Here is a 26,899-nt window from a genome sequence, read left to right as displayed (position 1 = left end):
AGCGTGCAGATTTAACAGTCATATAGCGGTACTGCAGACTAAAGCCCTGACGCGGAAGTGATGGAGCTGGGCATGCCGTTAGGTCCGTCCGGTGCGAATGAAAACGGGGCTGCTGGGCGCGGCAGTTCCGTCGTGGACCGGGACCCGGCCATCACGGTGACTTTAGCAACAACGAAGCCTTGGGGACTGCGTTGTCCAATGCGCAGCGCTGGAAGTGAAGCTCCAGCTGTTTCGTGCCAACGAGCGGCGGCAGCCGGAAACGGTGTGGGCAGTGTGTCATTGCTGTACGAGGGCGAGGCTGTGGCGACGTGCCTCTGTGCGGTGCCTATTCTGTCGGACATATTCAGGCCCGTGGACACGACGGAGGCTTGTATCGGGGCATTGCAGAAGTTTTTTTTTGTCAACGTGGATGCGGAGGGGCGCCTGTCGGGCCACGGAAACTGATGCGCGGCCCCCTGAAATTGTGCAAAATTCGGTCAGGATTCGCCGAGATTGTGCGCCACGGGCTGGCCTGCAAACGCAAGCAAGTCTGTGGGGCCGCGCGAAGCGGGGCCAAGAGAAGCAAACCCACGTGGGAAGCGAGCCGCCCAACCAGCGGCGCGCACGTCGCCACGGGTCGGTACGGCCCTCAAGAGCAAGCGAAATAACAACATGTGCGGCATTGAGTGTCGGCGAATCATCGCGAAGCTCGTCATCCGCTGAGGCCTGACGCGAGCGCATGCCGATGTCACCCGATGTCACCCGGAGAGATCCCTTCTCAACCTCACTCTCAACCTCACTCCATTGCCCCGACGGGCCGCCCGGGCCGACCGGCCCACGCGCGCAGCACAGAGGCCTGCTGCTGCGGTCCGCTCTGCCGCACTCCACCACGTCGCCATGCTTTTCGCCAGATACCCATTCTCCCAGTGTGAGAGAATACGAGCCTCCTCAGAGGCCTTGCAAGCGTGACCTGCCTGTCATCTCATCTTTGATTTCGGTCCGGATGCAAGCTTTGCTTCAACAATAAGACCGCGTCCTCCATTCCCTGTCCGCTGCTGTCACCGTATCCCTACGGCACCCTTACTGTGCCGCTCCAGTAGCCCTTCGCCCCGTCTCCAACGCTGCACTTGCTGGAGCACAACCACCCTTATAACATGTCTTCAAGAAGAAGAAGGAAGGCGTCAGCAGCGGGGCCTGCCTCGCCGGCCAGCTCCACGCAAACCGCCATCCGAATACACCCATCGCTCGCGCCCGCTGCGTCTGTACCCGTGCGCAAAGATCCACCGGGGGACGAGACACCGCCGCTTCTATCCGAGAGCGACTCCGTTGCCTCGCGCTCCTCGTTAGGGGAGGACCGTCCGCGCCACGAGGACACCGACGATTTGCTCCCCGAAGATGACGAGGGGTCGGTCGAGTACAAGTGGCGTCTCGTCAACCCCACCCGCGACCGCTTCGCTCAGCTAGTCACTCAGCTCAATTTCAGGTTGTCCGAGGGGAATGGCGAGGCCATTTATGAGCTCGGCGTGGAAGACAACGGTCGTAAGAAGGGTTTACCAGCAGACGTCCTTGCTGCCTCCCTCGAGACCTTGAAGCGGATGGCTCATGACCTTGGTGCGGAGACCCAAGTTTTGAGAGAGGCTGATGGAAAAGAGGGTCGCGTCGCTCAAGTGTTGGTAAGGAAAGTCCCAAAAGCCCTCGAGGACTACTTGGACATTCGTGTTGCCGTCGCGGGTAATGTTGACTCGGGTAAGAGTACCCTTGTTGGCGTTTTGACAGGATCCGGTGCACTTGATAATGGCAGGGGCCTCGCTCGCTCCCAGATTTTCACGCACAAGCACGAGCTCGAGACGGGTCGAACGTCGGCTATATCGCAAGCTATTATTGGTTTCGCCGCCACAGGCGAAATTGTCAACTACACAAATGTACGAAACCTAACCTGGTCTGATGTGGTGGAGAAAGCCTCCAAAGTTCTTACGTTCTTTGATTTAGCTGGCCACGAGCGCTATCTCAAGACGACTGTCTTTGGTTTAACTGCTCACGCTCCGGACTTCTGTATGCTGGTTGTTGGCGCCAACATGGGGGTATTGCGCATGACCAAAGAGCATCTCGCAATTACTCTGGCCTTAAAAGTACCTGTTTACATTGTCATTACAAAGATCGACCTTGCTCCAGAACATGTCTACGAACAGACCGTCAACCATCTCCAGAGATTGCTGAAGAGCCCTGGCGCTGGTAAGAAGCTCCCCGTCATGGTCAAGAGCATAGACGAAGTAACCTTGAGTGCTCAGAACATCGTCAATGACCGCATAGTTCCTATTTTCTCCCTCTCCAATGTTACCGGCGAGGGTCTTGACCTTTTGAGAGCATTTCTCAATCTTGTACCATCAAGACGAAACTGGCGCGAACATATGGATAAGCCGGCCGAGTTCGCAATCGATGAGACATTTGTTGTCCCAGGTGTAGGTACAGTGGTTGCAGGAACTACTACGGCCGGTGCTGTTGCTCTTGGTCAAATATTGAACCTTGGGCCCGACGGTAGGGGCAAGTTTGTCAAAGCCCAAGTGAAATCTGTGCACTACAAGAGAACACCGGTGAAGAGAGTAGTTGCGGGGCAGGCTGGTTCGCTTGCGCTGAAAAAGGTCAAGCGCTCGGCGGTGCGAAAGGGTATGGTTCTGCTTGACGCCAGCATTCGTCCGGGTGCAGTCCGCGAGTTCACAGCCGAGGTTCTCGTGCTATACCATGGCACGACAATTCGTGAAGGTTATGAACCCGTGCTGCACTGTGAGACAATCCGTCAAGCGGCCAGAGTCCTTTCCATAGACACTCCCATCATTCGGACAGGTGACCGGGCCACCATCAAGTTCCGCTTCATGTACTACCCCGAATATGTCAAAGCTGGTGCGCGCTTCATTTTCCGGGAGGGAAGAACGAAGGGCCTGGGACGTATCATATCTGTGGAGAGACCAACGATGCACTGAAGATTCCTGAACAAAGCCACAACCTTCTAACTCCTGACAGTAGAGACTGTGTCATTCGCAGTGGGGGCTTGGGATGATTGCAAATGCAGTCAGGTGGCAGCGTCGGCAAAGTGTGGAGCAACGGTGCCGCCGCGCTTGTAATTTCAATTTTGTTTTTTTCGCCTCCTTCTAGCGCTGAAGGTCATGAAGGGGACAAGAAAGCACCTCACGCCCCTTCGCAGCTTGGACAGAAATTCTGCGATACGAGTGAGCGGGTGCTAGATCTGTCTGGCAGAGTTGCCGTCGATAAACATGTCAATTTCTTTTCACTTCGCCTCGAACCATGACTTAGCGCACTTCGCGTCCACCGTTAGATCCACACGTAAAGGAGCACCAACGGGGGTTTTCATCTCCTTCACGATGATGGGCAAAGCGACATCTGCGGATTCATCAGGTCCCTCCAAGATAATCTCATCGTGGACCTGCAAAATAATTTTCCAGCCGAGTCCCCGCAAAACGCGGTTCTTATGCAGCTTGACCATCGCAGCCATCACCAGATCTGCGGCAGAGCCCTGCAGAGGGGCATTAATTGCTGCTCTTTCGGCATGATTTCTCTTGCTGAAGATGTGGTTGTCGACATCTGGAAGGTGCCGTCTTCTTCCCAATATTGTCTCAACGTACTTATTTTCTCTCACGAATGACTTGCAGTCATATTGCCACTGCAAAACCTCTTGTCTTTCCTTATACCAAAGATCAAGCGTGTCTCTCGCTTCCTTAGTACTGACATTCCAATCGCGGGCCAAGCCTTTCACCGTCTTCCCGTATGCTATTGAAAAGTTGAGAGTCTTCGCTTTTCTCCTCTCGGAAGAGAATTTTTCTTTCACTAGTGGAAGTGCATTCGCATCAGCGTCCTTTTCATCACGTTCTAAAAGACATTCTCCCCGTTCGACAGACTTCGCAATCTCATCGAACATTGTCAACGCAGTGCGCGAATGAAAGTCACCACCTGCCTTGAAAGCATCGATCATAGACTGGCAATTCGTAATGTGCGCAAGAAGTCTCAGCTCGAGCTGACCGTAATCCGCTACGATCAAACTGTTTCCCTTCTCAGGGACAAAAGCCTTGCGCACTCTATAGCGATCTTTCTCCAAAGCAGGTTGGTTTTGGAGGTTGGGGCGTCTCGAAGAGAGCCGACCTGTTTCGGTGTTCAGGTTTAAAGACGCATGTATGCGACCATCCGCACCAGGCCAATTTTGGAGAGGCACAATGAAAGAAGATATCAATGTAGATATACGGGTTGAAGAGATCATATCGTCCACAGCCAAGCACATATCCGGATCATCTGGATCGCCGTATATGGGAGGAGTTGCTCTCGGTGATCCGGCGAGTTTCTCCATCGCTGATGCTGAAACGCTTGGCCATCCGCCTGCTGTCTCCGCCGCAAATGGCTTTTCCAACCCTTTCAGCACGACAGTCTTCTTCAGTTTTTTTGTTAGTTGATCCCCCTGCGAAGGCATGCTGTCGCGCTGCTCTCTAATCTCATTCACGTACTTCTCGGGCAAAAATTCCGCAGGTTCCAAGTCGAATGACTTTTCAGCCGGCATTTTCTTCCGCTTATCCTTGCGATTCACGCACGGGGCAAAAAACAGTTGCTGCTTTTGCAGACCAGAATTAATGTTCATGTATCTTGCGTCCGGAGAGTGCTTCTCAGCCCATAACCTGAACTGATCCTCCAATGCAACCCGATCGGCATCCGCCTTCACCTCAGCCCTTTTCAACCAGTCGACGTCAACTCTGAATCCAGTGCGCTCAATGTCCGTGAGGACCTCACCGAACGGCAATAAGAGATCTTGATAAAGCTCGTACAGGTTTGAGAATCGACTTGTCATTTCTGGGGAGCTGTTGTTGCCGTTGATGCCCATTTCCTCCAATTTTGCCTTCAAGGTATAGCATAGACGATGGGTGAGTTCAGCATCGGCGGCGGCATACTCTATCCACTCGTCGCCGTGCTCTACACTTCTCTGCAAATCGATTGTCTCCGGGATGACGATGCGTTTTCCCATGTCACCGTTCTTCAACTTCTCCAAATTACCAAAGCGCTCTTTCATGTTCGTTTTGACAAGACCACGATCAAGATATGTGTAGCAGAGCTCTTGCAGCGAGTACCGCTGCCGGGATGAGTCGAAAAGGCGAGCCATATGCATTGTATCGCCACCAAATCCCCTTGTTACGATGCCATGATTCGCAAGGATGTGCCTGTCGTAAGCGTAATTGTGCCAAACCTTTTTGCAGCGCTCATTTTCAAAGTAGCCCTTGAACACCTCAAGCATCCCGCGCCCTGTTTCTCCATCCAGACAGTCTACATACAATCTCGGACCCGTACCGAAATCGACATTGTGTCCGGCGTAAGCCGTTGCGCAAATGACGTTCCCCTTGCCGACGGGTGACTCCTTCGCCGGATTGACGCCTGTGGTCTCGGTATCCCAGGCCACGAGTGCATCATGTGGCAAGCTGAGTAGGGCTTCGACAGCGCGGGCGGCCGTTCGTCGATCACGCACAACGGTGGTGTTTGGAATACGAGTTTCACGGGGGATAGGCGGTGCGCAGAAGATGGAACGGTCTGGTGATGGGGAGGGTTTGCCGGCTGGAGTCCAAGGTGGTCTCTCTTCGGATGAAGCGGACGAAGCGATCTGTGTGTGCGAGCGTCTAGAAAGCGTGCAGGGAGACAGGCGTAGACGCGAAAGAAGTCCCCACGTCGCCATTCCCATGTGCGACTAAGGCATTTCCTGATGGGAATACCCGCAGAGTTGATTGCGGTAGGGGCGGAAGCGCGTCTGCAACAGGACCCAATTTCGAGGAAAGGAAAAGAGATCTTGAGGAAAATGGAGGTGTTGTTGCCGCGTGAGGCAATTGAAGCACTGTACCCGATGTGTATTGACTGTGTCTTTTAGACACAAAGGCGGCCCACGGAGACGAATTTAACCCCCACCGAAACAAAATAGGGATCAAGAACACCCCCCAAATGTGACACCAATACAGTAGCCCCGTATCACTGACACTTGGACGCTAGTGGTTGGCGGGCGGACCATTCGCGAATACAGTTCTTGAAAAGTTAGCACTCCAGCAATGCACTCCAGAGTCAATGATTTTTGTACGGTAAAGTACGGCATACACGTCATGACGTGGTCGGGAATTTTTCGCGTGTACAGTACCTTTCGAAAGGTACAGTATGTGCAGCGATTGTGGCAGACCGCCCCAGGCCCTGAGAAGACTACGATACGGTACAAGAACCCCTGAATCTTCGGCTCTATTTTCAGACATAAGACGGGGACCAGACACATCTGTGTCCGGTCCTCACGAGATGGTCATGTGCCTGGATTCTACGTCTGTTAACAGAGACGGAGGTGTATTGCAGCAATGGTGAAGTAAGGACTGCGGATAGACGAAGTCGCTCAGCAAGAGGAGCGTGTGTCCTCATCGAACTGCGGTGTACTTTGCTAGGAGGTGAATCGCTCGCGCTGTGCCTTGACCAGTTTTCCCATAGACGTCTCATGACATCGGGCGCAGTTGAACTCTAGTGTCCTGGTTACTGACATTTGCATACTGTATGTTTTTTGCTCGTCTCTCTCGGCTTGTATAAGCTTTTGAGCTGAAGAATGCGAACGCCATCCACTCTTTCGCGAGTGCGGGCTTACAACAATACCCTTCGAAGGTACTGTAGGCAGTTTGCCATAGCTCCAAAGTCGCAAAAAAGTCAGGTGCTGTGATCAGTCTTCAATATTTTGCCACCTTTTTTCACTCTATGTATCAACTCGTACATTTTTTGGCCGAAGACAAGACTCTAGCGCGGTGGGCAAAGTCGGGATGAAGAAAATGGATCACAACCCATATTGAAAAATGTAGCACTGAAGTGCATAACTTATCTGATCACTAGACACAGGCATCATCTGTCATGATAGCCAACGACTAGAGATCATGGAGGATAAATCCTTGCCCTCTTTTCCTGAATGAGAGAATTCTTTTTTCTCAATCGCAGCCATAGAGGCTCCCTCTTCGACCTCCACGTCGAACATAACATCGAGTTCAAAGTCTAGCGGCTCTCTCAACACTCTTTCGACAACTGGTTTCGCGACGTCGACAGCGTATTGTGGACCTTCCAGTACAACGTAATTTTCATGGACAAAAACCACGCTCCAGCCCAGATTCGTGAGCGCCTCTTCTTCAGCAAAATTGACAAGAGCACCCATCATAGCTTCTCCGCAAGAACCATTCACCGCGAAACCAATCGCTGCTGCACATGCAGCATCACGCGCCGCCCAAGTAGTACTGGTGACATTACGCGTGTTTCGTCTACGACCTGAAATAGTTTCTATGAACCCCTCGTGCTTGGCGCATTCCAGGCTCCGTTCCCTCCACGCTTTGACACCAGGGTGGGCAGCATACCAGCGAGTCATTAATCTTTGAGCTTCGCGAGATTTGATGCCCAGCAGTCTCGTCACTTCCCGCCTAGACCCCCCTCGCGTCATTCCGATATCCAAAAGCATGCTCTGTGAGTATTCTGCAGGAAAAGCTTCCCCAATTGTCGGCACTGCCACACCCAAATGATTTCGTCGTCGCCTTCCCTCGTACGCACAGCGGCCGTCGTGAATGGCTTCCTTAACATTCTGGTACAACTCCACCATGGACAGCTCATGTCTGTTGTGCCCATGTTCCAGTCGCGCACGCAATGATTCGCAGCCAGATAGATGTCCAAGCATTGACAGCTCCATATCTTTCAGCTTCCCCACAAGCAAAGTATTCTCATCTCCCGCAACAATCGCTTTCTGAACGCTGTCTAGTTCTTGTTCTCCGAGTGCAGCTTGTAGCCGACCTTTCTTTGGGTCCATTCTGTAGGTCACTCGCAATCGGTTGTCATCATCGACTGCGCCTTCTGCAGGGCGTGCTAAATCAGAACTGGTTCCACCCTTCATGGACTTCGAAACCAAAAGATCGTCAACGGCGTAGCAAAAGGCATGGTCTTTTTGCCCAAACGTAGCTTTCTCAGCCCGTGGAAAACCAGCGGCCTTCCGCAGTGCAGTTACTGAAACGGAAGGCCATCCTTTCTTGGTGTGGACCTTTGCTTCGGCCCCTCTTCCGCGAAGAGCAAATTTCTTCTCTCGGGCAATCAACGGCACGTTCAGCGTGTTTCCGTTATCTCTGTCTGTAGCGCTTGCATTGCGCTTCGAAGCAAAACTCGATTCTTCCGGCAGACTATCAGTCTTCACATGGATATTTGTGCATGGAGCAAATAACAATTGACGTAGCTGCTTCGCACATCTAATGTCCATTGCTGCCGCGTCGGGCGAAAATTCACACGCCCACTTCACAAATCTTTCCTCAAGGACATGTTTTTCATCTTGAATGGCACTTTCTCTCGCTTTGAGCATATCTTTGCTCACTCGGAGGCCGTGATGATGCATTTCATAGAGGCCTTTCATTAAGGGAACATGGAAATACTGATAAACTTCTAGCAGGTCTCCAAATTCCCCTTGAAAGTCAGCCGTGCAGTTCATCCCATTGATGGTCATCTCTTGTAACCTTTCGCGTAGTTTGGCAAAGACAGCATGTGTCAAAGCGGCATCCCCGCAGCTTCTCGCAATGGATTGCGCCTCAGAACGGCTTCCATTCCCTGTCATGAACGCCGACTTCGGATTCAACATGTTTTTCGCCATGCTTATCTCCTTCGCTGTCAGAAAAGTGTGTGTGATGTCATCTTGAGTATAACCCTTGACGTTTTCAGACGTTAAACTGGCCATAGACACCAAATCTGCCGCAAAACCAGCAGGACGGATTCCTCGGGACGCAAAAAGTCGCTCAACTGAAACATAGTCAAACCAGACCTTCGTACAGTAGTCATCCTCAAAATAGTTTTTCAAAACTTTCCACACCTTTTGCTCCTCTGAGGGCATCATTGCCCGAATAAAAAGATGTGGCCCATTTCCAAAGTCAACACCATTCCCAGAAAAAGCGCTTAATGATAGACAATTGTTGGTCCCGCTGCCACTGGCACCCGGAGCAAAGTTGAAACTCCAGGCGGTGTGCGTTTGCGGTCCGAGTTTGATCAGTTTAGTCAAGGCATCCACAGCATCATGCCGGTCACTCACAATAGTTACATTTCTGAGGGTAATTTCTTCTGCAGAGATAGACAGGCTCAATCCTGGCGATGCGGCGCTGAAGGATCTCCCTATCTTTCGATAATGTAGACCTCCAAGGCGAGCTGCTGGCGAACTGAACGTCCTGGAGAAGCGACATGGCCCCAGTACCCCAATCGAAAGCATTGCATCATTGAGAAAGCCCCTCACCGATCCGAAGTGTGAATTTTAAATGGCTAGGTACGAGGCGAAGGCAGGCCAATTGTCCTTTTGAAGACCTCAAGAAGTGCCGTCAAGATCACGCGCAACCTCGATGAAGGAGCAGGCAATACACGTGTTGAAAACTATACACGAAACGGATTTTGACAGGGCAGATCGTTAAATATTTAATATTCAAAACAGTGTGGGGAAAGAAGCAAACAGAAAAGACGCAATCCACACATTAGTCTTGAATCACCATAGTGAGCAATGCACATGGCGTGATAATCGAGTCCTGACATCCGAACATTGAAGAGCAGCACCAAACTCGCCTCCAATGGCTTCGAGATCAGTGCTCGCCCGTGTTGCGCGCAAAGCGCTGGTCTCAACGGCCGCCCCGACCGGGGAGGGGTACTCGATCCGTGCTGTTGGTGCGTTGACATCCAAGCCATACGCCTTCAAGACTCGCAGCTGGGAACTCAAGTCGACCGAGTCCATCGACATTTTCGATGGCGTTGGATCAAACATTCGGATTGATACAAGGGGTTCGGAGATCATGCGAGTTCTACCCCGCCTCAACGAGCACGTCAATGAAGAGTGGATTTCCGACAAGTCGAGGTTTTCTTACGACGGTTTGAAGAGGCAGCGCTTGAGCACGCCCATGGTCCGTAACGTCGACGGCAATCTCCTTCCCGTGCAGTGGGATCGCGCGCGCGCCGTCCTAAAGAATGCCTTGATCACTCTTCAGCTGGAGAATCCAGGCGGTTTCGAGTGTCACGGGGTTATCGGTCCGTATGTTGATGTCAATGCCGCCCTAGAGTTTCGCAACCAGTTCCTGCGTTGGTTCCCGACCGGCCAAATGCACGTTCAGGAGAAGGCGAGGAACATCCCTACGGATTTCAGACACTCATACATGCACAACTTAACCCTCCCTCAGCTTGAGGAGGCAGACTTTGTTCTTCTCGTTGGGGCTGATCCGAGGAAAGAAGCTCCTCTGCTTAACGCTAGGCTGAGGAAGGGTTCTTTGTACCACGGGGTTACTGTCGCCACCGTTGGAAGCCCCGTGTCCTTGACGTATCCATCGAAACATCTCGGCAATACGCTCAAGACGCTTCAGGCGATAGCAGATGGATCTCATCCCATTGCGGCAACGCTCACGGAGGCCGAGAGGCCTGTCATAATGGTCAGCAACAGGGCGCTGCAACGTGAGGATGGTAATGCCGTATACAAGCTAGTGGAAGACGTCGTGCGCAAGTCCAAAGCAGTTCAAGAGGGTTGGGATGGTCTATGTGTCTTGCATCAGGGTGCGAACACAGTTGGCAATCTTGATATTGGTTTCGAAGACAAGTACGCTGGCCTGCGGGCACTGGACGCCGGCTCATGGTCCGCAACTAAAGTCCTTTTCCTAATGGGGGCGGACGACATTGACAATATCGACGTTCCAGAGGACTGCTTCGTTGTGTATCAAGGTCATCATGGTGATCGTGGAGCATCGATTGCGAACGTTGTGCTTCCCGGCGCAGCATACACGGAGAAGGACTCAATCTACGTGAACACCGAAGGGCGCGTGCAGGCTTCGAAGCTCGCATTCTTCCCCCCAGGTTTGGCTCGTGACGATGCGCATGTGCTGCGCGATCTGCTGGGAGCAGATGAGGATTTGGAGCATGTGACGGAACAGCTCAAGTCTGCTTCGCTGGACATTCTGGCACCTCATTTGTTGAAGACGAACTACGTGCAGGAAGGAGATCGAGTTCTCGGAACGGATACGATACTGCCTCCTGGACGCACTCCGTTCTTGCCGACGCCATTACAATCGCCTGTGGACAACTTCTACATGACCGACCCGATCACAAGAAGTTCAAAGACAATGGCAAAATGCACTCGTGTGCGCAATACCCACAATTTCTCGCAGTAGCTTTTTTATAGATGTTTATGGAGGGTTTCGAGTAACTGGAGGGACTTTGAACACATCTTAGCCTATATATAGGCAGTTGAAATCAGTAGGGCAAATGGAGTCACCAGTGTCCAACGTTTCACAAACAAACAAACAAATATCGAGACCTGATGAGCTCACAATCCTTCTTCTCACGATTTAGGGCCATGCTATGGACGTCGCGGTTGACAGCAACTTGCTGCCGATCTGTGTCTTGCAGGAAGCAGGCTGAGTGTGTTTCTAGTATCAAGACGACCTGTATCCCAAAGACTGAAAGAGTAGTCTGTGTCGACCTGAGTCAAAGCGAGATACAGATCTCCAGTCGCTTAAAGGGTGGACATGTGGTTCCACATGACTATCGCCATACATGAAAAACCGATGCAAATAAACGAGTGGCTTGAAAGGACAGAAGAATCGCATCGGAGGCGGTTCAACAAGGCCCAAAAATAATTCTTGCTCCTGGGTGTGGTCAGGCAACTAACCCTGAGATATACGGCGGCGCATTATCCAACAGTTCCTCCAATCAAGAAGCTCCATTTCCTACGCCACAAAAATGACTACCAGGATAACCATACGCGCTTCGTCACCGTCCACGGCCAGGACAACCCCCCTCCTCCCCCCCATAGACGCCGCATCCCCTCACCAACATCCTTCAATGGAACTTCCTTCGAAGTTCACCAGCGGGGATTGCACATCCTTCCCCGAGACCGCCACAAGTTCAGGAATGCTCGGGTTTGCGCTGCCAGTCACCCTTACCCGCAGCTCTTTTGCTCACCGCTCCGGAAAGTGTCGACAACGGGGCGTGCGAACCGCGCGGCCGCGCACTCGAATCCGCTGCGTCGCCGAACCGCCTGCGGAGCCGCCTACAAGCCCCGATGCTATCCGCGCCCTCATAACCTCCGAGGGAAAGGCGGACCAGCAGAGAGGCCTCCTTCTCGTGCGGAAGCTGCCTCCCGCCGTCGCCCTCGAGCTCCTGCTTCTGTCCATCCAGACGAGCACAAATGAGTTCATTCGCTCCACCGCGGCTATCACCATCGGCCAGCTCCAATTTCCGGACCCCGCCACGGCTTCGGCAGCCGTGGACGCCTTGGTCTCGTTACTGGCGACGGACACGGACTACTCAGTGCGTTCGGCGGCCGCCGCGGGAATGGGATATGTTGTGGGCTTGCCAGATGACGCGCTCGCTGCTCTCCATGAGGCTTTGGCCCGTGCGTTGATAGAGGATTCGGAGTGGCAAGTTCAGTTGAGTTGTTTGGCATCTTTGGGGCATTTGAAGGATGAGAGGGCCGTGCCAATTCTTTTGCGTTGGATGGATTCGGATAACGATCTTTTAGTGCAGGCTTCAATTGGCGCAATGGGAGATATTGGCGACCTGGGAGTTGTGCCAGACTTGCTGAAAGTGCTAGGAAGCAAAGACATGATGACTCGCCAGCGACTCGCGCATTCCCTTGGGCAGATGAAGGACGCCAGGCATGAGCCTTCTGTGATCGATGCACTCCGCATTCTCAGCAAAGATCAGTCCTTTGCTGTCCGAGATGCTGCAAAGGAGGCTTTGACCGACTTCGGATGTATGGAAGCCGCAAAGCCTGATTCGATGTCTGATGACGAAAGGCTAGACCTCGAGGTCGCCAACTTGCTTGAAGGGGACGAGGGTCGGAATGTTGGTGCTAGCGCCAGTGAGGCGATGCGTCGGCGCTTGGAACGATCTTTTGACAAAGAGTATGTCGAAGACCCTGATGCATTCAGCTCTGTTGCGAAGCGGTCAAACACATCTCAGGATGAGTCGGAGGACGATGATAGAGAACAGAATATTGTCGACCCAGAAGTTGCCAAGCAGTCGGACGCTGAATTTGAGGACCTCATGAATGACTTGAAACATGGTGAACATCTCGATCAAACAATGGCTGGTATTCGATTAAGGAAGTTTGATGGAAAGCGGGTTTCGAAAGCGGTGCTCGAAGCAGGGGTACTGGACGCCTCTCGTTTCTCTGAAAGAGTACGGTCCCTTTGTGTTACCCTGCTTGCGCGTGGGGGAGAGCTTTGGGAGGTCATTAGTGTGCTTATGGGAGACCCAGATCAGAATGTTCGCAGTGCATGTTGCGACGCAATAGCTGAGATTGGCGGGGGTTCTGTAGGTGTTGAAGCATGCCTGAAGGCGTTCAAAACTGATAAGCACTGGTTGGTGAGAGTCAGTGCGGCAATTGCTCTAGGAAGTATCGGGAAGGGGTTTCCGAATGCGGAGCAAGAGTTGATGGATTCATTACTTCCTGGTGGTGTCGAAGGTTTAGAAAGCCCGCAAGACTCCGTGGTGAGAAGGCATGCGGTGACGGCTTTGGGATTTCTAGGATCGGAAAAATGTTTACCAGTCATAAGAGCACTTCTCAACGGTGAGGACAGTGATACGGCGATAAGATATCGAATTGCGGGGGCGTTGAGGGGAATTCACTGCAAGGAAAGCGCAGCTCTCGTGCGAACATTAGTTCACGATGGTGACAATGAGGTGTCAGGGATGGCCCAAGGAACTCTGGACGCATTGGCGCAGTACGGCTTTAGTTAGGAGATGTAGACTGCAATTTGTGTATAAATTTCAAGGGGGCATTGCAACTGGGAAAGATGTGTCGAAGTTGTCGAGCTCGCATGCCGGCCTCGGCCGTGTGAGCAGCGAAAGTCAACGTCAAGTGGGCAAGCGTGGATGGTGCTCAAAATTGAAGTGAGTGGGAAAATCCCTTTTGTGACTATACACGCTCGGTGATCATGATTGCGGCTCGGCACCCTGCTTTGATGACGGTGCTCATGGCCTTGTACATAGGTGCAGACTCCGCGTCATGCTCAATGCCGGTGTGCTTGTGCTCAAGTTCGTCGTCTCGAAACTCTCTGAAAGTAGCCCTCAGCTCGTCTTCATCCTCCCAGTGCAGTAAGGTGCGTACTTGGTCATTGTAGTGTTCCGCAATGACCTCTTCCACAGCTACAGTACAAGCCATGGCGGCCTCCTTGCCAATGAGAGCCGTACCCAAGCCAAGTGCGTACCCTGCGGCATTCCAAACGGGCAGCATCGCAGTAGGTCGGACGCGTCGCTCTACGACAAGCTGATCAAACGCATCCAGGTGCTTCTTTTCTTGGTCGGCCATTTCCTGGATGACCTTTCCAATGGGCGTGCGCCCGAATACTGCCAGCTGTCCAGCATATATCTGTCGAGCGCCGAGTTCGCCAGCGTGATCTACTCTCAACATGCGGTCGATTATTCTCTTTTTCTCCGGGTCTGCTAAGAGTGGGGAAGAAACTCTTTCCTTGCGGACATTACTCTGTTTCGGGTGTTGTTCGGAGTTGCTTTCCTTCGAAGAATCATTTGTGGAAAGTGACCTTTTGTAGACGCATGATGTGCCCCTGGCGTTTCGATAGGAGCAGTATCGAATGCGACCTCCCAGCCTTGTTGACAAAGCGGCGTTAAATGACATTGAAAGACAGAGGTTAGTCCAACAGCAAAGCAGCAGAAGTTGTATTTTCTGTCGCGAGAGATGTGCCAAGCGCCAAAGTCTAGCAGCAACACATCGGATGAATCGATGCCGTTTGTTTGAGGATGCCGAGTGCTCCCTGTTCACGAGAAGGCGCGCTGCACGATCTGCGTCGAGATAAGCTGCATCAAAGAAGTCGAAGACGATGACGAACGAGCGAACAACGACCGCACAGGTATGAAAGCACGTTAGTTATGGACCCTTTTTAAATTAGGGTCGTTCCAACACACAAAGTTTAGGTAGTATGGTACGGTATGGATATGTCCTGCTGGACCTTTGAAGGTGCACCTTGTGTTACCAAGGGTACTGTACGTTAGGTATGAAAGTAACTTTATGTGTAATGTTACAGAGTAATCGACACGTGTCGGATGGATTTTCCGCTCACAAGAGAACAAATTGGAGGAGAGACTCGGACGAATCAGCCAACCATCTTGCATTGTTCTCTGACAGTTACTTTAACTGTTTCAGAATTACAGTAGCTTACGCTACTGTAATTCTGAAAATTGCTCACACCATCGAATACGCGAGTACAAGACTCCCCCCCCCTCCCCCCCCTTACCTGATCCGCATCGACTCCTCGTTTCCATTTGCACTCGCCAGCTACAAGTACTTCCCGCACCCTCCCTACCCCGTCCCCGCTGTCGCCCGCTCTCTGTACGCTCCGCCACACTTGACGTCATTCCCCGCGGTCCTCACGGCACCCCTGAGCCGTCGCACCACGCGCTCTATGCCGCTCCACGCGCGTGCGCATGGACGTCACGTATGGCGAAACCCAGCGCATCTGGGAGTTGTCAGACTCAACCGATTCGGACCTCGACAACCCACATCCCTTGGTCCCTGAGGCCTCCGTCCGAACCCTCAGCCCCCAAGATGAACCCTCGCAGTCTCCTGGCACGTCAGCCGCTTCGCACCCAGGCCTCTCGCTTGATGCCCTTAGTATAGGCACCTCCTCGGCCCAGACACCGGATTCCGCTCCGGAGAGCGAGACGGACTCCGCTTCTTGTGGAAGCTCGTCGGGTGGCATTTTTGCCACGTTCACGAGAGAAGAGGACGAATGTGATCACCAGCAGTATCATGAAGAAGACTGTCCAGAAAACGCGAGAAGGCAAACCCACCCTTCCGCTTCGTGCGGCGATCTACCGTCTTCAGATTCTGCCTCCTCACCCAGAACGAGGAACTCCTCCTCCTCGCAAGCCATGCTCAAGTCTCTGCGGAACAGCTGGAAGAAGGTGAAGAAGACGGGCGTCAAATCCACCACGTCGGCCACCAAGTCGCTGTCCACCTTGTCTTCCACCTACTTCAATGCCACGCGCTCCGACGCCGCCACGCGCGAAACCTGGGAGGAACGCCACTCACGTATGGGAGACGAATGGCTCACCTCCATCATCCCCAACTGGTCAAAGAAGAAGAAGACGGCTCGCGTCCGCACCTTAGTCTTTCGCGGTATTCCGGCAAACGTTCGCGGCCGCGCTTGGCAATGCGCCATTGGAAACCCACTTAATGTATCAGAGCAGTTGTTCGAGGTTCTCAAGGAACGTGCGTATTCGGGACGGATGGAGTACATTCGCGGTCGCGAAACTGTAGCCATGGCCGACGGCGACGTGGGCGGTGATGGCGGGAAGGCGGAGACTTTGTTGGAGAGTGAGCGGAGCGCACACAAGGCTATTATGCTAGACTTACCAAGGACATTTCCTGAGCTTACCTTTTTTCACGCAGAGGGCAGTCACTACGAGTACGCCTTACGAGACGTTCTCGAAGCGTTCCTGTATCTCAAACCGGATGTTGGATACAGTCAAGGCATGTCCTTTCTTGCCGCAGTCCTACTGTTGTACATGGACCCCTACGAGGCTTTTTGCAGCTTTGCTAACATGCTGTTACACAAGAGCTGCTTCTTGCATTTCTTCAGAATCAAGATGCCAGAAGTGCGCTTTTATCTAACTGTTCACGATCGACTTTTGAGTGAGGAAATGCCTGCTCTCCACGCTCACTTCAAACAACATGGAATCGATTCAGATCTCTATATGATCAACTGGGTGATGTCACTTTACTGCCGAGCTCTCCCGCTCGACCTTGTCACAAGGATATGGGATGTCTACGTTCTTGACGGAGATGTGGCCATTTTTCGTGCTGCTCTCGGCATCTTGCGCTTCTTTATGCCCCGTCTTATGAAGATGAAATTTGAGGACATGGCTTACTTCTTGAGCCACATTCCGGCAGAAGACCTTCCGGCGGATGAGTTGCTTCAGTCAGTACGTGCGGTAAGAGTCGTTACTAAAAAGCGGTTCCGGGATCTGTTCAAGGAGTGTGGATCGGTGTACAACAAGGCATCTGAGAAGTAGGACATCGAAATGCTTTACATAGCGGTGGGAGCGATACAGCGAGTCACCATGGTCCCTAGTGTATTGGATAGGTCAGTTTTCGTTGTTTGTTTTCACTTTGTAGACTAGAGTTGACTGATTGAACAAGAAAATTTTGGTTTGTGTCACGTCTAAGAGTGGCAAACAAATTTCGTTTTTCCATGTCGGTATCAATCATCCCAGATCTTGACAAAGTCCTCCCCTTGCCAATTTCGCCCGGCCCTATACATACCAACCGTATTGAAGTCCATGACGATCTCACCAGAAGGAGTAACGGCAACAAAACCACCGGTAGACTCTGGGAATGTTTTGTGGACAACTTCGTACATAGCGTCCTTCACAGACATACCGCCGTATTCGACGGCAAAGCACACTCGACTTGCCGCGCTGAACCGAATGAACTGTTCACCCCATCCAGTTCCACTAATACCACAGGACTTGTTCGACGCGTACGAACCAGCACCCACAACTGGCGTGTCCCCAATTCTCCCTTCCCATTTGTTTGTTACACCGCCCGTCGACGTCACACAAGCCACGTTCCCAGCACCGTCACAGATTGTAGCTCCCACGGTCTCCCCTTCCCCATTATTTTTGGCCTGCACTTCATCTTGCTCCGGAACTTCCGAGTTTGTCAGCATTCCTTCGCCTGTATGATCCAGTTCTGCTGCCTTCCGTGATTGAGCTTTAAGCAATGTCGCCTTTCGTCGATCAGTTACAAACCAACCCGGCTCTCTCTTCTCTATGAGTCCTTGGAACTTATCCGCGAATCGCTCGGCAGCCTGAAACCCGAGAAACTGGAAATCAGCCATCGTGTAAATAAGAGCAGCCAGACGCGCGGGATGCACAATCGTGCGAACTACGGACACCAAACGATAAAGGGATTTGACATGTTCAACTTGTTAGTGCAAGCTAGCGACTAATGGACGCGCAAATAGGTTTCCAATCAAGCGTTCGACTGCTTGCGTTTCTCACGTACGCCCACACGTCGCCCCAGATTTCATCGTAGCGCCATCCATGACCAATGCTTCATTCTCAACAAAGGCCCGGTCATTGAGCACCGCGCCTCTACCTGCAGCGCATAGTGAGGTACAATACGGATCCTTGGTTAGATTGTACTTAGTCGCCTGTTCTACATTTGTGGGAAGCAAGGATTTCTTTCTTGTAACCCACCTGCGTTGAATAATGGGCATGTTTCAAGTGATTCGACTGCAGCCAAGGCTGCCGCAACAGCAGTTGGTGGAAAAACAGCTTCAACTTCATCCCATGGAAGGGCGTTATCCGTATTCCGCCCCGCTTCTAAGACAGCATGGGCCTCATCCAGAGCAGTCTTCAGAGCTTGTTCGTACGGCTGAGGGGCGGTTTCACGCGAAATCAATCCCGCCCCACCGTGAATCGCTATGGCCCAATGACCGGTATTGGACATTGCACTTTCTAGCTCCTCGTCCGTAGTGCCAAACCTATTGCTTCGTAACAGAATTCTCCCCGCACTTATTTGTACGTTGCTACATACTGTACCACTGTACAGATTATTTGCTGCACTATTTCGGCAGTTTAAAGGCGCGCGATTGAGGTTTCAATTGGATGCACATGAAGAGAGCGCAAAAATCGGGAAGAATAATCATTCTAGGCAACAATTCAAATCCATCTACTTCTGACAAAGGGCTTGCGGCTACGTATTATTGTTCTGAATGATGTAGAAACTCCGCACAACACATAGATTCTTCCATGCACCTGACGCTCCGATAAAGATATGGGTCGAAGCCATCAGCAACATGACACCACACTGCGCTGTCTTGACGTGCCGCAAGATAAGTTACTTTATCTTTCGTACTATACAAAACGCTCCAGGCAGTCTCCGCTTATAGACCGCAACCTCGCAACTACCTGACTGCTCGTTTTATCATATTTGTTTGCTTTTTGAACCACAGGCACAGATCTTGTTCATCACCTATTTTCGACTTTGGAAATCTGGGGGCCGCTCCCCTGCCTATCTTGGATTAAACGTTTAAACTCCTACACATGCACCAGCGCTTTGGGTGACGCCTGTTGCATAGAAGAGTAGTGCCCGTGCATAGCCGTAGTTTTGATATGTAGCGCGACTTTATGTGCGAGCCCCTGGTTCTAGCTTGAAGGACTTTTTCGTTAAGAGAAACAAAACGAGCTTCATTCGATAGGCTTTGGCTGGGCAGTCGGACAAGTTTGTAACGTCGATAACGTCGAATGCCCGACACCAAAATCGAATCGTTCTCCTGTCGGAAATATATCTGCAATGAGGATGCATTGCCTTCAAAACTTCTCGAATTCCATCGAGGTATTTTGCCGGATGCTGCCTTTTCACCAAGATTTCAAATACCTCGTTTCCGTAGTGAGGTGCCTGAGAGCAAACTTCGAGGTCTTCTGGAACAGCTCCCCATGCACATCGGAACATAAGAACAGAATTTTCACAGATAGACTCGTCCGTACCGTCCCTGCTGCTGTTCTCTCCTTCGAAGTTCTCTTCTGACAGGGCGATAGTGTTCTGGCCACAGAACTGGTGGCGACATAGAAACAATTCGTTCACTTCTGCGAGTGTCATGGCACCGCAAAGCATTGATCTGAAATACTTTTGAGCTAATGTCCCACGCCATGTAGCTTTCAGTGCGTCAAGCACATTTAGAACAAGCACATCCTTAGTGCCCGACGAAACCCTAGAGCTTCCGATGCTATCAGAAGAAAAGTGGAGAGAGAGACTCTCTCGATCTGATGGGCAAACGAGTTTGGCACATTGTTGGATGGCACTGTTCACAAGTTAAATATGTATAGCAGTTGGTCAGCCAGGGCTGACAATGAAGCTTTGATCACTCCGTACCTTGACCAACTCATAATCCAGGCAGAGGAAAAGCGCAAGCTGGGTCAGCATGGTGTGAGATTCGCTCAATGCAGAACCCTAGACAAGCAGACGGCCGCTGTTCGATCGAGGACAGTCATTTAGTAGGGAAGCCACTGGACACCAGGAACATTGATTGCATGAAAGCTGGTGTTTTCAAAAGAGGATCATGAGAACCGGGTGGAGCTATGTTCGCCGCTAGGCTCAAAATGATCAAGAGTTGAAGACGATGGATGATCCCGTGGCATGGAGAGCGCTGACGGGGCTGTATGTTGGGAGAAGAAGGGAATGACCGACGTCTCTTGTTGGAGGCGGGAAAACGGGCATAGCAACGAGCGAGAGTTGCTGTCCAAAAGAGAGCTTGGCAGACCGTTGCTCTGGTACTGAAATCGCTCCATGCACGAATAAATGGAAAGAGGATCTCATGGACAGCCGGTTATTGCAGAGCAGAGAATAATTTTCACTCTAAAAAGCAGACAGAGGCGGCCTCGAAGGGTTTTTTGAAAGGTGCTTCAAATTGAAATGAAGAAGATGAGGGCTTTAAATCTGCTCGGTAGGATACTGGGGGGGACAAATTTGCAAGAAAAAACGCGCAGAAGATCAATTCAAAGAGTATCGGGATGAAACAGGGGGCCGTGCATGGAAATTTTGACAGGTCGAGCGAATTACGGAGACATAGCCTCGTCCAGGGTTTTATTTTGCATGGTAGAGTGAGAGGGCGATCCCTCTGCTGAAAGGGCGACAGAAAGTGACAATACCTTGAAGCGAGAAAAAAAAAGAAGCGAAACCCATGATGGAAGCAGTTTGAGAACGACTACGCGCTTTTCTCCAAGGACACTTTCACGAATGGGACGAAGCAAGGTAGCAGGTGTGGGATAAAATTGATCGGGGACGATGATGAGGTGTCGCGGCGACAAAGAAGCAGTGGTTCATGATCTGCAGTTTAGGGGTTTGCGCTCGCAAGACGTACAGTACAGTATGCAAAGATGCTCATGGATGTGTTCTTTTTTTTTTGAGATAGCCGGCATTAATGAGAGGATGGCATTAGTAAATGTGGCACTAATGGGAGTCCCCCCCCCCCCCCCCCCTGCATGGCGCTTCGAATGGCGCCTGTTTTGGCGACAACACCCTTAAACAAGTACTTTCTCCATTTAAAAAAAGAAAATGCGCTCCAAATTACCCTGATGGGCAGGGGTACCCTTAGTAGTGCACGTTCCGTTCTCCATCAGGTGTGGTGTTTTGCAGTCCCTGTAATCAGACTGCTCACTGCTCATGGCTCACTGCTCATGGCTCACGGCTCACTGCTCACTTCGCACCGCCCACTGATTCACCTTCGCCCTCACCACCATGGACACTGCGGCGCCCAACCCTGAGGAGAGGTTCCGCCATTTGTTTACTCAACTCGATCAGCAGTCCGTGTGGCAAGCCCTTCTCCCATCAAAGCATCTCGCCACCGTCCGCGTTGCGGCGGCAGACCCCGCGTCTTGGCGCGTCTTCCTCGCGGGAAACCCGCCCAATCCGCAGGAGGCCAAAGCGAAAGCTGCGCCAGAGAATGCACCTACATCCTCTCCAAAGACAGAACCCAAAGAGAGTGAAGACCAGGAAGAGCCAGCCCAAAATGGCGTTGAAAATGACAGCGCTGGCAAACCGGCAGCCCTGACCGCAAGCGCAGACGCTGAGCCACAGGACGTTGAAATGCAACCGAACGGCACAGCGTCACCCGCTCCGTCATCATTGCCAATCCCCGCCAAGTTGAAGCCTATCCCAGCCAAATCCCCCTCTCGTCGCACCCCACTCAGCAGCCCGCGATCGCGCCGCGACCATCCTTTCAAGTTTGGCCGTTTCGACGGCGACGATGTCGCGATTCTCAGCGCCATCGTTCGTCGCAGACTCGCTGTCGCATCTGTCGACCACCAGATGTTTTATAACGTGCCTGGCGCCCTTCCTCTGGATGACGCCCGTTACGAGATTGACGTGGGCATGCTTGAGGGAGATGACGCCGGCTACGCATCATTTGAACAACTTGAGCGAGAGGAAGAGGCTTCCAAGACTTGCCACACGGGGCCGTACGTGCTGCTTGGCTGTGATGAGGACACGGATGGAACCTCTTCCGACTTGTTGTCATCGGATGAACGAAGCAGCCCGGGTCTTCAATCGAAAGAGCGTCACATCAGGTCGACATCAACCCTAAAGCGCCCCCGTCGTACTACCGCCGCGTTTGGACTGTCCGATAAGATGGAGCGTTTTATCCGCGAGCTGCGCGTGCTATGTGAACCGCATCGGGACGCCGCTCAAGTAGAGAGCGCTCAGAAGAGAGACGTCCCGAAGAACATTCATCGCAAAGCTGTGTCCGCCGCAAGTGTGGTTGAAGAACTGAAAGAAATGGAGTACAAAGCCCATATTGGCAAGTATGAGAGAGTCGAGGAGTGCATATCTGCAGTATCGGCATGTATCGGCAACCAAGATAAGACCTTTGCAGAAGTGCTTACCCAGATTAAGGATCGCGCCAATGACCTTCGCGACGAATATCGCATCCGAAAGGAACGCCACTTAGCTTTAATGAAAGTCAAGACGTTAACAACGGGAGTGCTTGGTTCAGATGTGGAATGGCTTGAGTCCACCGATGATGACGATATGGATGAGGACATGCCAGAGCTTGACGCCGGTCGTCAAACTGACGAATGGAATGCGTCCCAGCCTGCTCCCTCAATTCCGTTTGCTGAATCAGATCTTGAATGCTGGCCCAGCAACGATGATGCGTCGATTCTTGATGTCAGTCCAGAGCGTCCCCGTCTACCAATTTTTGAGAGCAACCCCGACCAGAGCACACCGAGCGATAGTAAGAAAAGAAGCGACATCCAGAAAGGCCCGGACAGCATTATAAGCATTCTTGGGACAGATAATCACATCATGAAGAGCATCTTTTCCTTGCATCGTGTACGGAAACTACGAGAACAGATCGCTGTGAACTGGGCGTTGCTCAACAGAAGGCGGCTGGCGATGCGGACCTCGAACAAGTCTCCGCCTCTGTCAACCGTGCGGAGTTCAGTAAAAATGGAAGACGTACTTCCTAATAATAGCTCGTCTCCAGGGAGATCGAAGTTGATCCCCAGTGCTGCGGTGGGTGGCCATGGCGGAGACCAAATTGATGAAGATTTCGAGATTAGAAATGATGCATTGGACGTCACTGAAAGAGACAATAATGCCTCCCGGGAGGATTCACGTGAACGCGCAATGGGACGCGCTGTCGTTGCTGTAATGTTTACACATGCGGGATTTAAACATGCGTCGTCCCTAGCTGTAGAAGTCCTAACTGATGCACTTGAAGATTTTGTCGAAAGAATAGGACAGTCACTGGTTTCCTGTCGGGAAAACATCGATCGACCGTACTCGAAGGTAGACTCCGAAGGTGTGGCTTCGCGGAAGCCCTCGAAAGAGGAAGTATTTGCAATGCTAGATCTTGTCTGCGAATCTGGGTTTCAAGGCAATTTTTATGACCTTGAAGGATATGTTCGGTATGACATTCTTCGCAACGAGCAAGGCTTGCGTGAGGCCGAATTAAGGCTTCGAGCCCAGATTACGAAGCTCAACCAAGAGATGGCCAAGACAGAGACACGGCAAACGGGTAGCGCTTCGTCCGCTGCCGACGCGGGACCCGCCAATATCACCCCAGAACAGAATAAGAGCCCGGCATCTCAGGTGTTTACACCCAGAAATGATGTACGGCTTGACGGCAACGCTTTTACTTTTGGGTACCTAGGAAGTGGCGTCTGCCTGGACGTTCTCGGGACAATAAAAGTACCACGCAAGCTTGCTGGCGACACTCCACGATTGGAGGACGTCACTATGGCTCCTGTGTCTGTTTCGGACAAGGAGAACGAAGGATCTAAAGACCCTGATAAGGCGCCAAATTTCCTGGCTTCTGGAAGTGGGTAACCACCACAGGCGAATCCCGGCGCAACGCACTCCTGCTGATTCATTTGAAGACTTTGCAAGTCTCGGAATAAAGATTTCTTTCTAAGGAAAAGCAGACAGTCATTCTCTGCCTGGCCTTCTCTACAATGACGCCTGGACTCGCGAGCAGAGGCTTGCAAGAGGAGTATCATAGTTTGCAATCGGCTTTGTCAGACCACTTTTGTGTACTGAACTTTCGCCCCCTGCCGGATGGATACGCCATTGTACAGCCTGCAATTCACATATCATGTGCGTGGATAGGCCTGGCGCTTAGGTGAGACCGATGGTTCCTGTGGTGTCAACTATCAATTCTAGTTGACTTCCCGGAGGTCCGGCTGGCAAGAGCAACTCCACAACTCGGTGCTGGGGCGTGCGTAATAAACTGGTGATACCGCAATGAAACACATGGCCCAAGGCTTTTGAGAGTGCTGCCGTTTCTGACATCGCAGTCAACATCTGCAAGTGCACTCACGCCGGGAGGGGTTCATTGCCTGCTCTTTGTACTGGCAACATTCCGGGTTTCTCATTTCCCTTCAAATTCCTGAGAGCTTGCTTGGAAATCATCGCTGTTTGGGGAGCACCCATCGTTGATGCTGAAATCGCTGTCAGAACACTCAATGCACCATTTTCCCGAAGAGCATTTCGCGTTACCCCTGCCGAATACGCCAGATTGCAGATGCCGAGAGCGGCGTATTGCATAGTTTCTGCGGCGTCGGGTCCTCTCCCACCGTTTTTAGAGAGCATCTCAACCAGCCAAGCGGCTGCCCCGCTTCGTGCTAGGGAGCCATGCGCCTCAACCATTTGAGACATCGTTGCGATACAAAAAGCAGCGTCTTTAGCAATTCTAGAATCCTCCTTCGCAGCCTGCAGCATGACAGAGATTGTGTCTGCCTCGACCAACTTGATGGTGTGCTCCATACTCTCCGAAATTTTGGCCAAAGTTGCAATCGCGAATCGCCGTGTGTCGCCAACCGAAGAACTTGCCGTCCTCACCAGAGGGCCGAGGATACCACTCTGCCCCAGCATCACCCTACTCACACCCCCAAGGGATAGGTTGTAGAACGCCCTTGCGGCGTCACGCCTGGCCGCCTCGTCCTTCGACACAAGCGACAAGGACAAGACTTTCAGCCCACCGCGAGCGACTTCCACTTGATGATTTCCGCTCTTTGCCATGTTTGCAAGGAACTGTACTGTCCATCGCCCATCATGTTTAAGACATGGACGCGCAAGTATCGCTTTCAGGGCACCTCTTGGAGCCATGAGAGGCTGGACCTTTTCCCATCCCGCCAAAATACCCAGCGCGGCTACGGACTCCTCCCAGTACTCACCTTTGCCTTTGCTTGCCCCTCTCACAAGCACTTCCAGCAGGCCTTGGTCCACCATGCCTTGCGCAAGGGTCTCATCTCTGCACATCGCATGGACTGCTTTGAGAGCTGGGAGATCCCCCCTGGCTACTGGGCCGTTAATGATTTGTCCGCTTTCCTTCGCAAGCAATGCACAAAGCGCAGGCGGGGCCAAAACTGGGGTTTCTCCGTTCCTTTTATCGGTGCCGCCCCCTCCAAACAAGGCGGTCAGTGTCCGGTAAACAGTTCTTGCAATACCGGCATTTTTTTCGTTTACGAGGTTAGCAAAATCTCGAAAGGCAGGCTCAAGCCACCGTCGAATGATGGCGGCCTTGTGATGGCCCGTGGTCATAAGGTCTCCAAACGCGAGCACAGAAAAGGTCCTAGTTTGCGGCGATGCCTCCTTCGCCATACCAGCACGCAAAGCGTCGACGGCACCGTTGACAACGAGCTCTCGATGCACGCGCCAATTAGCAACGGTGCGGTCGCCGTGCCTCGCGAGATTCCTGATGCCACCAGCCGCATACATCTGAGCGACAGATTCGTGTTGCTCTTTCATGAAATAGAGCAATCTTTTATGGCCTCCGCCTGCAACAACGTCACTAGGGGCGGACTTTGCCAACGCGGCGACAGCGAGAATGGTGCAGAGGACAAGCTCGGTGAGCTGGTGATCGGCGGCGGCGAAGTGGGAGACATCCGCAGTGCGGAGGGCGTCGCACAACAGCGGCAGAAGGCCGGCGTCGAGAAGGTGGGCATGCGTGAGGGAATTGCGTGCCAGGTTGGACGCGCAGCGGACGGCGTGGTACGAAATGCCGGCTCCAAGATCTGTTTGAGTCGGTGGAGTGGACAGCCCCGCGAGGTAATCCACCATGGCCTCCTCGTTGGACTGGGCCGCGGACATGTCGGCGGGGCGATCAGCGGGGATTTTGACGGAGTCGTCCGTCGAAGACCATCCAAGCAGAGACGCTGCCCACTCGAGCCATCCCTTGCCGTGGAGCGGTGGGGGATGATTCTTCAAGGTGGCGACAAGGGCATCGGCGACACTGGCGTTTTCAAAAAACGAGGCGGCGTTATTGCTCTTTGCCAGATCGGCGAGCACGCGGAGCAAATTGACGCGAACGGGATCATTGCGTGGATCGTAGTCGAGGTGGGTGAGCGCATGCGCAAGGGCAGTGGCGGCACCTGCCTGGAGCAAGGGGGCGTGGTTGTCGGTGTCATTGGCGAGGATCGAGAGGGTTTGCAGGGCGGAGGGGTCGGCCGTGGCGACGGAGCGTAGCAGGGCGGCGTGCGCGCCCGAGTAGGCGCGGGCCGCATCGGAAGGGGGGCCCGCATCGAGCGGGACGGCGAGGGAGGCGGAGAAGAACGGTGGGGCGGAGGCGGAGACATCGGCGGCGGCAGCGGAGGAGGAGGAGGGGTAGACGTAGGCCGCGGCGACGGCGGCGAAGGCGACGGCGGAAAGAGGGGCGGAGCTCGTGCGAGGCAGCGGGTGAGTGTGCTGCGGCGCGGGCCTCCGGCGGTGGGGGTGGCGCAAGAGACGCGGGAGGAGGGGGATGAGGCGGAGCGGGCGGGCGGGGGTGGCCATGGTGGTGGCGGGGTTAGAAGCGCGGTGGAGGGGAGTGCGGCACTGCTCTCGACGGGCACCGGCGGTGGCGGGGCGATAGCGGACGGG

At 52.7% G+C, this 26,899-nt stretch overlaps 11 protein-coding genes; 5 read left to right on the top strand and 6 right to left on the bottom strand.

Moving 5' to 3' along the window:
* Positions 1–1,133: 1,133 nt before the first annotated feature.
* CHC_T00008939001 (GTP-binding protein) lies at positions 1,134–3,263 on the top strand. XM_005719340.1 is given in 2 exon segments: positions 1,134–2,957; positions 2,958–3,263. 1 exon segment carries the CDS (start codon positions 1,134–1,136, stop codon positions 2,955–2,957), a length of 1,824 nt encoding a protein of 607 aa, XP_005719397.1. The 3' UTR covers positions 2,958–3,263.
* Positions 3,263–5,698, bottom strand: CHC_T00010150001 (DNA polymerase type I with a mitochondrial signal peptide). Its single transcript, XM_005719339.1, has one exon. The coding sequence runs from the start codon at positions 5,696–5,698 to the stop codon at positions 3,263–3,265; it is 2,436 nt and encodes an 811-aa protein (XP_005719396.1).
* A 3,904-nt stretch (positions 5,699–9,602) lies between these two features.
* Positions 9,603–11,601, top strand: CHC_T00000309001 (hypothetical protein). XM_005719338.1 is given in 2 exon segments: positions 9,603–11,180; positions 11,181–11,601. The coding sequence occupies 1 exon segment, from the start codon at positions 9,603–9,605 to the stop codon at positions 11,178–11,180; it is 1,578 nt and encodes a 525-aa protein (XP_005719395.1). The 3' UTR covers positions 11,181–11,601.
* A 150-nt stretch (positions 11,602–11,751) lies between these two features.
* Positions 11,752–13,755, top strand: CHC_T00000308001 (hypothetical protein). Its single transcript, XM_005719337.1, has one exon. It carries the CDS (start codon positions 11,752–11,754, stop codon positions 13,753–13,755), a length of 2,004 nt encoding a protein of 667 aa, XP_005719394.1.
* A 1,704-nt stretch (positions 13,756–15,459) lies between these two features.
* CHC_T00000307001 (hypothetical protein) lies at positions 15,460–17,237 on the top strand. XM_005719336.1 is given in 2 exon segments: positions 15,460–17,049; positions 17,050–17,237. The coding sequence occupies 1 exon segment, from the start codon at positions 15,460–15,462 to the stop codon at positions 17,047–17,049; it is 1,590 nt and encodes a 529-aa protein (XP_005719393.1). The 3' UTR covers positions 17,050–17,237.
* On the bottom strand, positions 17,238–18,516 carry CHC_T00000306001 (hypothetical protein). XM_005719335.1 is given in 4 exon segments: positions 17,238–17,923; positions 18,044–18,136; positions 18,238–18,490; positions 18,491–18,516. 3 exon segments carry the CDS (start codon positions 18,488–18,490, stop codon positions 17,238–17,240), a joined length of 1,032 nt encoding a protein of 343 aa, XP_005719392.1. The 5' UTR covers positions 18,491–18,516.
* A 652-nt stretch (positions 18,517–19,168) lies between these two features.
* On the bottom strand, positions 19,169–19,495 carry CHC_T00000305001 (hypothetical protein). The gene has a single exon (XM_005719334.1). It carries the CDS (start codon positions 19,493–19,495, stop codon positions 19,169–19,171), a length of 327 nt encoding a protein of 108 aa, XP_005719391.1.
* A 1,785-nt stretch (positions 19,496–21,280) lies between these two features.
* CHC_T00000304001 (hypothetical protein) lies at positions 21,281–23,869 on the top strand. The gene has a single exon (XM_005719333.1). The coding sequence runs from the start codon at positions 21,281–21,283 to the stop codon at positions 23,867–23,869; it is 2,589 nt and encodes an 862-aa protein (XP_005719390.1).
* Positions 23,870–23,989: 120 nt separating this feature from the next.
* On the bottom strand, positions 23,990–24,136 carry CHC_T00000303001 (hypothetical protein). The gene has a single exon (XM_005719332.1). It carries the CDS (start codon positions 24,134–24,136, stop codon positions 23,990–23,992), a length of 147 nt encoding a protein of 48 aa, XP_005719389.1.
* Positions 24,137–24,157: 21 nt separating this feature from the next.
* Positions 24,158–24,343, bottom strand: CHC_T00000302001 (hypothetical protein). Its single transcript, XM_005719331.1, has one exon. It carries the CDS (start codon positions 24,341–24,343, stop codon positions 24,158–24,160), a length of 186 nt encoding a protein of 61 aa, XP_005719388.1.
* Positions 24,344–24,355: 12 nt separating this feature from the next.
* Positions 24,356–26,101, bottom strand: CHC_T00000301001 (hypothetical protein). Its single transcript, XM_005719330.1, has one exon. The coding sequence runs from the start codon at positions 26,099–26,101 to the stop codon at positions 24,356–24,358; it is 1,746 nt and encodes a 581-aa protein (XP_005719387.1).
* Between the last annotated feature and the right edge of the window lie 798 nt (positions 26,102–26,899).

Source organism: Chondrus crispus, genomic scaffold (assembly GCF_000350225.1).
Source record: "Chondrus crispus Stackhouse genomic scaffold, scaffold_491, whole genome shotgun sequence".
Lineage (NCBI taxonomy): Eukaryota > Rhodophyta > Florideophyceae > Gigartinales > Gigartinaceae > Chondrus > Chondrus crispus.
Note: the sequence above shows the minus strand (reverse complement) of the source record. Positions and strands in the feature narration are given on the sequence as shown.

Bases quoted from the DNA above. Each gene is read 5' to 3' on its own strand.
- CHC_T00008939001 (XM_005719340.1), top strand. From the start codon at position 1,134: ATGTCTTCAAGAAGAAGAAGGAAGGCGTCAGCAGCGGGGCCTGCCTCG.
- CHC_T00010150001 (XM_005719339.1), bottom strand. From the start codon at position 5,698: ATGGCGACGTGGGGACTTCTTTCGCGTCTACGCCTGTCTCCCTGCACG.
- CHC_T00000309001 (XM_005719338.1), top strand. From the start codon at position 9,603: ATGGCTTCGAGATCAGTGCTCGCCCGTGTTGCGCGCAAAGCGCTGGTC.
- CHC_T00000308001 (XM_005719337.1), top strand. From the start codon at position 11,752: ATGACTACCAGGATAACCATACGCGCTTCGTCACCGTCCACGGCCAGG.
- CHC_T00000307001 (XM_005719336.1), top strand. From the start codon at position 15,460: ATGGACGTCACGTATGGCGAAACCCAGCGCATCTGGGAGTTGTCAGAC.
- CHC_T00000306001 (XM_005719335.1), bottom strand. From the start codon at position 18,490: ATGTCCAATACCGGTCATTGGGCCATAGCGATTCACGGTGGGGCGGGA. The intron at 18,137-18,237 runs GTGGGTTACAAG...TATGCGCTGCAG, and splicing joins ATGCCCATTATTCAACGCAG to GTAGAGGCGCGGTGCTCAAT. The intron at 17,924-18,043 runs GTACGTGAGAAA...TGGTGTCCGTAG, and splicing joins ATCTGGGGCGACGTGTGGGC to TTCGCACGATTGTGCATCCC.
- CHC_T00000305001 (XM_005719334.1), bottom strand. From the start codon at position 19,495: ATGTTCCGATGTGCATGGGGAGCTGTTCCAGAAGACCTCGAAGTTTGC.
- CHC_T00000304001 (XM_005719333.1), top strand. From the start codon at position 21,281: ATGGACACTGCGGCGCCCAACCCTGAGGAGAGGTTCCGCCATTTGTTT.
- CHC_T00000303001 (XM_005719332.1), bottom strand. From the start codon at position 24,136: ATGATATGTGAATTGCAGGCTGTACAATGGCGTATCCATCCGGCAGGG.
- CHC_T00000302001 (XM_005719331.1), bottom strand. From the start codon at position 24,343: ATGTTGACTGCGATGTCAGAAACGGCAGCACTCTCAAAAGCCTTGGGC.
- CHC_T00000301001 (XM_005719330.1), bottom strand. From the start codon at position 26,101: ATGGTGGATTACCTCGCGGGGCTGTCCACTCCACCGACTCAAACAGAT.